The 10,358-nt window shown below is 35.7% G+C and overlaps 1 protein-coding gene across 1 annotated transcript in view; it reads right to left on the bottom strand.

Moving 5' to 3' along the window:
- Positions 1–10,358, bottom strand: part of phyhiplb (phytanoyl-CoA 2-hydroxylase interacting protein-like b) — a 30,416-nt gene that overhangs the window by 3,754 nt on the left and 16,304 nt on the right. The window contains exon 4 of the mRNA XM_033613217.2: positions 7,490–7,607. Within this exon, the coding sequence (XP_033469108.2) occupies positions 7,490–7,607 (118 nt within the window). The remainder of the gene's footprint in view (positions 1–7,489; positions 7,608–10,358) is intronic.

Here is a 10,358-nt window from a genome sequence, read left to right as displayed (position 1 = left end):
CCATCTGTCACACACCTCTAATATCAAAACATGATTGCTAGCACAGCTTTTGTGTTGTTTATTTCTGTTCTTTCCAAAGGTTTATGCAGGAATCCTGTAGCTACATTTAATAGTTTTAAATACCTTTTTAATTAAGAACCTTTCCATATTCCAAATTTGGAAAAAACATCATAGGAAAGTATGTCACCAAAAATGTGATAAAATGTCATAGCATAGTATGTCACCAAAAATGTGATAAAAACATCATAGTATAGTATATCGTCAAAAATGTGATAAAAACATCATAGTATAGTATGTAGTCCAAAATGGCACTAAAACAACACAGGATAGTATGTCACCAAAACTGTGATTAAAAACGTCATAGTATAGTATGTCGTCAAAAATCTGGGGGAAAAAAACGTCATAGTATAGTATGTCGTCAAAAATCTGGGGAAAAAAAAAAAAAAAAAAAGCACCATAGTATAGTATGTCATCAAAATTGTGATAAAAACGTCATAGTATAGTATGTCGTCCAAAATGGCATTAAAACAACATAGGATAGTATGTCACCAAAACTGTGATAAAAACGTCATAGTATAGTATGTCGCCAAAAATGTGATATAAGTGTCATAGTATAGTATGTCGTCCAAAATGGCATAAAAAAGTCATAGTATAGTAAGCCGCAAAAAATGCAATAAAAGTGTCATAGTATATGTTGTCAAAAATCTGGAAAAAAAAACCCCACCATAGTACAGTATGTCCTCAAAAATCTGAAAAAACGTCATAATGTAGTATGTCACCAAAAAAGGTGATAAAAATGTCATAGTATATGTTGTCAAAAATGTGAGAAAAAACCCTGTGATGGTATAATATGTCTTCAAAATTTAAAAAAAAAAAAAAAAAAAAAAGTCACAGTATAGTATGTTGTCCAAAATTGCATAAAAATGTCATCGTATAATATGTTGTCAAAAATCTGAAAGAAAACCCAAAAACGTCATAGTACAGTATGTCGTCAAAAGTGGAATAAAAACGTCATAGTACAGTATGTCGTCAAAAATGGAATAAAAACGTCATAGTATAGTATGTCGTCAAAAATCTGAGAAAAACATCGTAGTATAGTTTGTCGCCAAAAATGTAAAAAAAAAAAAAAAAAAAAAAAACACGTCAGAAAAACATGATAGTACAGTTGTCATGTCTTGTCAAGTTTTGTTTTCTCATTTCAGTTCTGCATTTCCTGTTTTATTTTGTCTACTCTCCTCTTGTTTCAGATTACTTCCTGTCAAGTTTCCTTTCGGGAGAACTTGACCGCCCCCCCACCCACCCAATATGTTACAACTATGTCTCATTGTCTTCCCTCTCCTCATGTATTTAGTCTGTGTGCTCCCTCCTCACAGTGCCAGTTCGTCTCAGTAGTTCTACTAGCGTTCCAGCCTTTTGTTTTCTAGTTCTCAGTGTTTTGATGATTGCTGTTTTTGGACTTCGACTCTGCCTTCCCTTTTTGGTAACTGTTTCACCTTTACCTGTTGTCTTCATTAAAGACTCTGTGTTTTTGAAAAGCCCTTGTGTCCTTGAGTTGTGTGTTTGGATCTACTTCTAGTGTGAAACCTTGTTATTAGTATATCGTCCAAAAATTGAGAAAAACGTCATGTTACAGTATGTCGTCCAAAATGGCATAAAAACAGCATAGTATTGTATGTCGTCAAAAATGCGAGAAAAAAACCCAAACACATCATAGTGTAGTATGTCGTCCAAAATGGAATAAAAACCTCATAGTATAGTATGTCGCCAAAAATGTGATTAAAAACGTCATAGTATAGTACGTCGTCCAAAATGGAATAAAAATGTCATAGTATAGTATGTCTCCAAAAATGTGATAAAAACGCCATAGTATAGTATGTCGTCCAAAATGGAATAAAAACGTCATAGTATATAGTATGTCACCAAATATGTGATAAAAATGTCATAGTATAGTATGTCTCCAAAAATGTGATAAAAACGCCATAGTATAGTATGTCGCCAAAAATGGAATAAAAACATCACAGTATAGTATGTTGCCAAAAATAGAATAAAAACATCATAGTATAGTATGTCATCCAAAATGGAATAAAAATGTCATAGTATAGTATGTCGCCAAAAATTTGATTAAAAACGTCATAGTATAGTATGTCGTCCAAAATGGAATAAAAACGTCACAGTATAATATGTCATCAAATATGTGATAAAAATGTCATAGTATAGTATGTCGTCCAAAATGGAATAAAAATGTCATAGTATAGTATGTCGCCAAAAATGTGATAAAAACGCCATAGTATAGTATGTCGCCAAAAATGGAATAAAAACATCACAGTATAGTATGTTGCCAAAAATAGAATAAAAACATCATAGTATAGTATGTCGTCCAAAATGGCATAAAAACATCATAGTATAGTATGTCGCCAAAAATGTGATTAAAAACGTCATAGTATAGTATGTCGTCCAAAATGGAATAAAAACGTCATAGTATAATATGTCGTCAAATATGTGATAAAAATGTCACAGTATAGTATGTCGCCAAAAAAAGAATAAAAACATCATAGTATAGTATGTCGCCAAAAATGTGATTAAAAACGTCATAGTATAGTATGTCGTCAAATATGTGATAAAAATGTCATAGTATAGTATGTCGTCCAAAATGGAATAAAAACGTCATAGTATAGTATGTCGCCAAAAATGTGATTAAAAACATCATAGTATAGTATGTCGCCAAAAATGTGATTAAAAACGTCATAGTATAGTATGTCACCAAAAATGTGATTAAAAACGTTATAGTATAGCATGTCGCCAAAAACGTGATTAAAAATGTCATAGTATAGTATGTTGCCAAAAATAGAATAAAAACGTCATAGTATAGTATGTCATCCAAAATGGAATAAAAATGTCATAGTATAGTATGTCGTCCAAAATGGAATAAAAACGTCACAGTATAATATGTCATCAAATATGTGATAAAAATGTCATAGTATAGTATGTTGCCAAAAATGTGATTAAAAATGTCATAGTATAGTATGTCATCCAAAATGGAATAAAAACGTCATACTATAGTATGTCGTCCAAAATGGAATAAAAATGTCATAGTATAGTATGTCGTCCAAAATGGAATAAAAACATCATAGTATAATATGTCGTCAAATATGTGATAAAAATGTCACAGTATAGTATGTCGCCAAAAATAGAATAAAAACATCATAGTATAGTATGTCGCCAAAAATGTGATTAAAAACGTCATAGTATAGTATGTCGCCAAAAATGTGATTAAAAACGTCATAGTATAGTATGTCGTCAAATATGTGATAAAAATGTCATAGTATAGTATGTCGTCCAAAATGGAATAAAAACGTCATAGTATAGTATGTCGCCAAAAATGTGATTAAAAACATCATAGTATAGTATGTCGCCAAAAATGTGATTAAAAACGTCATAGTATAGTATGTCACCAAAAATGTGATTAAAAACGTTATAGTATAGCATGTCGCCAAAAACGTGATTAAAAATGTCATAGTATAGTATGTTGCCAAAAATAGAATAAAAACGTCATAGTATAGTATGTCATCCAAAATGGAATAAAAATGTCATAGTATAGTATGTCGTCCAAAATGGAATAAAAACGTCACAGTATAATATGTCATCAAATATGTGATAAAAATGTCATAGTATAGTATGTTGCCAAAAATGTGATTAAAAACATCATAGTATAGTATGTCGCCAAAAATGTGATTAAAAACGTCATAGTATAGTATGTCACCAAAAATGTGATTAAAAACGTTATAGTATAGCATGTCGCCAAAAATGTGATTAAAAATGTCATAGTATAGTATGTCGCCAAAAATGTGATTAAAAACGTCATAGTATAGTATGTCGTCCAAAATGGAATAAAAACGTCATAGTATAATATGTCGTCAAATATGTGATAAAAATGTCACAGTATAGTATGTCGCCAAAAATAGAATAAAAACATCATAGTATAGTATGTCGCCAAAAATGTGATTAAAAACGTCATAGTATAGTATGTCGTCCAAAATGGAATAAAAACGTCATAGTATAATATGTCGTCAAATATGTGATAAAAATGTCACAGTATAGTATGTCGCCAAAAATAGAATAAAAACATCATAGTATAGTATGTCGTCAAATATGTGATAAAAATGTCATAGTATAGTATGTCGTCCAAAATGGAATAAAAACGTCATAGTATAGTATGTCATCCAAAATGGAATAAAAACGTCATAGTATAGTATGTCGCCAAAAATGTGATTAAAAACATCATAGTATAGTATGTCGCCAAAAATGTGATTAAAAACGTCATAGTATAGTATGTCACCAAAAATGTGATTAAAAACGTTATAGTATAGCATGTCGCCAAAAATGTGATTAAAAATGTCATAGTATAGTATGTCGCCAAAAATGTGATTAAAAACGTCATAGTATAGTATGTCGTCCAAAATGGAATAAAAACGTCATAGTATAGTATGTTACCAAAAATTTGAAAAAAACGTCATAGTATAGTATGTCGCCAAAAATGTGATAAAAATGTTATAGTATAGTATGTCGTCAAAAAGTGAAAAAAAAAAAGTCATAGTATAGTATGTCATGAAAATGTAAAAAAAAAAAAAAAAAGTCACAGTATAGTATGTCATAAAAAATGTAATAGTTTAGTATGGCATAAAAATGCAATAATACAATATACCATAAAAATGTCATAAGCAGGGTCCAAAACTAACTTTTTCACTTACCAGCCAGGCTGGCAGGTAAGTGAATTTTTTTTACCAGCCAGGCAGATATTTTACCAGCCAACCAAATAATTAATAATTTAAAGGAAAAAAAAGTCAAGTCACTTAATGCTGCCGGTGGATGAGACTGGGGGGAGGCGGCGGCGGGAGCAGCAGCAGCAGCAACATTAACCTCTGTCTCTTGGTCATCGGTCGGTAAAATCTCAGCCTCAGCAGGATCTTTTGCTTTAGTTTTTTGTTTTTTTGCGGGAGGCTCCGCAATACCTGGCCAGCATCACCACATGATATTTTTTCTTACTTCTTAATCTTCTTCGGGGGTTCAGAGCATGGAGGTACATTAACAATAGGTTCGTTCAAGATGAGCCAGGCCTGCGCAGATTCGATCACCGGCGATCGGCGCACAATGCATGCCGGTTAGTTTTGTGTCCGACTTCATCCCGACTTGCTCTGACGTATTACAAAAGTAGACAGTGATAAAACCATGAGAGCGGGGCGGCCGCAGTTTTCAGAGCCAAGCGCTGCAGTTGCTCTCCACCGACTGCACCGCCTGGCTCTCACCTGATCTAACAGCTGATTGGTTTAGATGTCGATTCAACAAGATGACGTTTTAGATAAACTTTTCATTTTTGTTGAATTTTAGAGATTAAGATTGTATTTGTCTGATTTGAAGCTTTATTTTGTGAACAGAAAACATGGTGTGACTGATGGTGAAGTTTAGTTGTCACAGACTAAATAGGCCTACACTCATCATAAACTATACAGAGTCTACTGTATATTAACATTGGACTTTTTTAATTATTGAAGTATTTAGCAACACAGAGACTTGTGGTCAGTGGGATGTGAGGATTCTTAAAATAACATCTGTACAGATGTGAAGCCCTGACTGTATCTAACTGAGCCTTAATGAAAGCTGTTGTCATGTATTCTTTTCCTCTGAAAATATGAACCTTATAGTCAAGCACTGTTTATTTAGCCTGTGTAGTTGAGGGGACAGGTCAAACTGATATGATGCTGATTCACAGGAGAATTCACGTCAAATGGACGTTAAACCATGAACATAAACTACAGATCACCTGTAAAGCATTTTAATAAATAAATCTATCATAATTAAAACAACTGGAGACTGAGAACAAACTGATATATGGGTCTGATCACTTTTTTAATTAATTGACATCATTCCAGACAGGATGTAAGTGTGTCTGTGACTTCCTGTACAGACTGAAGGCTGTGGGAAACTGTCGGGAAACTGTCCGACTTTACCGCAGCTTTTTGTCACCGCCCCCCGGTGCGGCCGCCTGCTCTCGTCTACTTTCCAGGCGAGGCGCAGTTCATCTTGAACGAGCCTATTAACAAAGTAGCGGAGTGAGAGAGTGGTACATCCTGTCAGCCGAGGGGTTTCCTATCTGTGCAGCCGAGCACCGCAGCACCTCCACGGACTATTACATCCAGACGGTCCCGGTGTTTCCTCCACAGGCTCCACTTCACCCAGCTTCACTCAGCTGCCCAACAAACCCGCTGCTTCTTCCCACTTTAACCTGAATAACAAACCGGGGCTTGGTGCTCTGGTTGGATCCAAACGGAGAGCCAGGGCTAGCTGGCTGTGCTTCCCTCCGGTCATGCTGCGGCTAACGCTCCGCTAGCCTCACAGCTGCGCCTCGCCAACGAGCCTATCAACAACAGCTATCCACCTTAGCGCGCTGTTTTAACGTCATGACTGACGCACTTACGTGACCAAAGATCGTCTCTCCCTGAAATACACATTACTCTGCCAGGAAACCAGCCGATACCAGCATCGTTCTCCAGTAACAAAAAATGCATTTTTCGCTGGTAAAAAAATAACTCGCCAGAGTGGCGAGTAGTCTTAAAAATTTACCGGCCAGAGACAAAATCTACCCGTAATTGGCGAGTGGCGAGTGTTAGTTTTGGACCCTGGTCATAAGAAATGCCAGTTTAGTAAGTCATCAAAAAATGAAAAAATGTCATAGTATACTATGTCATAAAAATGTCACAGTAAAGTATGTCATTTAATTTTCATAAAAAAGGTCATAGTATAGTATGCCCTGAACATCATAATAATGTCATACTTGGGGTGTCGGTGGCTTAGTGGACAGAGCAGGCGCCCCATGTACAAGGCTGTTGCCGCAGCGGCCCGGGTTCGACTCCAGCCTGTGGCCCTTTGCTGCATGTCTCCCCTCTTCACGTTTGACTACCCCAAAAAATGTCATAGTCAGTGTAGTATTGCATAAAATAATTAAAAGTCACAGTAAAATATGTCATAAAAAATATAGTATGTTATACAGTAAGTAGTACTGTATGTTATAAAAATGTTTTAAAATGTCATTGTATAGTAAACATTAAAAAAAAAAAATCACAAAAAAATGTTGTAGTACAGTGTGTTGTTTTAAAAAAATCATCAAAATCATAGTATAGTATGTCATAAAAAAAAGTTATAAATGTCATAATATAGTATGTCACAAAAATGTCATAAAAATGAAAATGAATCTTCCAATGTGAAAAAAAAAGAAAATCTCCATTAGTAAAGTCCAGCCAGTGACGTTTTAAAAAGCAACGTAACTGGAGAGAAAGAGTGAAGCAATGCAGACATATTCATACCCAGCCAAAAAGTGGCTGTAACCATTTTGAATAAATGGTCTCACTGATGCAAATTAAAGAAAAGAATTGCTGTAATGGAACAACAGACAACATACATCTCATCTCACTAATTATGAGAGTGGGCTGATTACCTGGCCTGGTCGAAGTACTCTTTGTTCTGGTTCCTGTAGAAGACAGAGAAACGCAGCATCCGGCCGGCGATGACCTCTGCCTTCTCCAACAGCTGGTTTAGATGCACTGTGGAATAATCTGGAAAACAGACACAACACATCATCATCAGAGTGAAAATGAATATGCTGTCATCAGGAGGATCGGAAACCGGTGTACAAACGTCATTAGTAGAAATTCAATTCTTTAATTATAAAGAACAGGAGTGACTGTGTGCGCTGGCTGGGATGGAATATGAACTGAGCCTGTGTACTCAAGGACCCTGAGATCCTTCCATTCTTTACTGTGTCATGTTTAAAAAACCAAAACATTTTCAGTAAGTCCTGTAATAAAATCTTCTCTCACTCACCACCATGTAAGCAGGTCTGCCAAGTGGGTGTGGATTTTATCCAAAGCATGTAATAACTTTTATAATGATAGAGGCTCTTTCCCTATTCCAATTTTCCTACAAGCATTTGAACCGACAAAGATGATTTGGGGAAAATTCCCTGCTCTTTCATGCGACGACAAAGAACCTCAAGCAAAAATGAAAGAAAACTATGAAGAAGATTATTAATGTCAAGCAGACTTCTCAGAAGTCCCTGAATTCCTTTTAGACCTCTAGCCTATGTTTTAAGTCAAAGCTTGTTCTGTTGACAGCGAGACATAATGGAATAATTGCTGGTTAAACAATTCAACTGAGAGACTGAGGATTTTACAAGCATGAAAGGTCTTGGCAGCAGCAGCTTTTGCCAGCCACAATCAACATTATGAGGCATCTTCCATCAATTTCTCCTGCTACACCTTCATCATACACTTGTCACCTGCCCTGTTCTCCATCCTCCCACCTCAGCTACATCTGTTCACCCATTTCACAAGTGTCCCACCCTAATTATTATTTTTTTTATTTCTCACAAAATTTTTAGCCAAGCCAGCAAGATGGCAGAATACCATGAAGTTCATATCTGAGGTTTGAAATGAAATATATTCCCAACTATTAGAGGGTTTGTCATGAAATTTGGTACACACACTCAAGTTATCCTCAGGATGCACTGTAATAAATGTATTGATTTATTTATTGAAACTTTCCATGTGGCGCCATCATCAGATCAACATGAAATTCCCATCAGCCTCGGCTGTTCTTTGTGTTTTGTGCTAATTAGCAAATTTTAGCTCATTACAGCTGGGCGATAAATCAATTTTATCATTTAGTTCAAATTAATGGTTTAGGTCAATGTTTAGAAATGGAAAATTGATTTCACTTGAACTTTGATAATTACAGTACGAAACTGCCACCACTTTCAGGTCTGTCACATGATGCCACTGGGCCAAAGAGACGTATCCCATAGACTTACTTGGGGTGGCAGAAAAAAATTGTTACAGCATAGTATCACAATATTTTTATGTGGCAATATCGTATCATCACACAGTACCAAGCATCAAATTTTTCTATTAGATAAATTATTAATATTACAAATACAAATTAAACTTTATCAATTGCTTTTTCAACCCACTTAATACAGTACATTTTACTGCTGTATAAAATGGCTGAAGTGACATGAACAGACTTTATCTACAAGAGAGAACTGATGTTGAGAAAGTTTTCCTTTGGGGACATAATTTACAGTTGAAAAAAGGTAATAAATCACAATATATTGCGATAATGTTTATCACAATACTCAGCATATTGCAACATATTTAAAATCGCAATAATATTGTATTGTGACTTAAGTATCATATCATAGATCTACTGGTGGATTCCCACCCCTAAGACTTACATTGTTAAAAGGTCTTCTTTAAATCAATGGATACAGTTTTTTGAGCATCACAAACCCTGTGAAATTAATCATTTCACTATCGGGATTTGATCCATTTGGTCCAATAACATTTCAAATTAGCAGAGAGCTAAACCAGAAGTTTCCAGCATGGCAAGTGGAAGTCTGTAGTATATAGTTTCCTCATGGGGGCCTACCACACTGAGAGTTGTTCCTGGTCTCCTGATGGGGGTGCCATCGGGAGACCGCTCTGACCTGGGTGGCTGTAGGGCACTGCACCTCGGTGTGGGGCCTCATGTCTGCCCGGGTCGGGGTGTCTCTATGGCGGCGCTCCCTGTGGCCGTGGACCATGGGCCCTCTCGGTGTGGACGGCCCCCAGAGGTGGCTTTTTCCTTGCCTCGGGTCTCGGTGCTAGGCCATGTCTCTTTAGTGATAGCTCGTGTGTGTGTGTGGGTGTGTGTGCGTATATGTATATTTACGTATCTCTATGTGGGGTGGGAGGGTTGGGTTTTCTCTTTTCTTTTTGTTTTCTGTTTTGGATCTTTGTTGTTTTTAACCTCTGTGAGGCACTTTGTGTTACTGTTGTATGAAAAGTGCCATATAAATAAAGCTGATTTGATATGATATAGCGCGCTTGCTCTGTGGGCCCAACGATGCAGAAGATCCGGGTCATTTTAAACCCCTGAACCCTTTTGTAGCTTCATGCACCACTGCAGCTTTCATAGGAATGAACAGGGCTCTGCCTCCAACACTGTATCCACCTCTCTTCATACATCCATGCTTCAGACACAGGTAAAATATCAACATGGTGCTAATAAAAGAGCAAAGACAAAGAGACGAAGTTTGTTCCAAAACGTCATAGTATAGTATAGTCCATAAAAAATGCCATAGTATGTCATAGAAACATCATAAAAAAAGTCATAATATAGTATGCCATTTAAAATGTATATAAAAAAGTCAAAGTATAGTATGTCATAAAAAGTAACAGTCATAATAAAGCACGCAATAAAAGTTTTTTAAAAAGTTAAAATATAGTATGTCACAAAAATGTCATTAAAAGTCATAATATAGTGTGCAA

This window comes from Epinephelus lanceolatus, chromosome 17, assembly GCF_041903045.1.
Source record: "Epinephelus lanceolatus isolate andai-2023 chromosome 17, ASM4190304v1, whole genome shotgun sequence".
In the NCBI taxonomy this organism is placed as follows: domain Eukaryota; kingdom Metazoa; phylum Chordata; class Actinopteri; order Perciformes; family Serranidae; genus Epinephelus; species Epinephelus lanceolatus.
The sequence above is the reverse complement of the archived record's forward strand: the minus strand, read 5'-3'. Positions and strand labels throughout refer to the sequence as shown.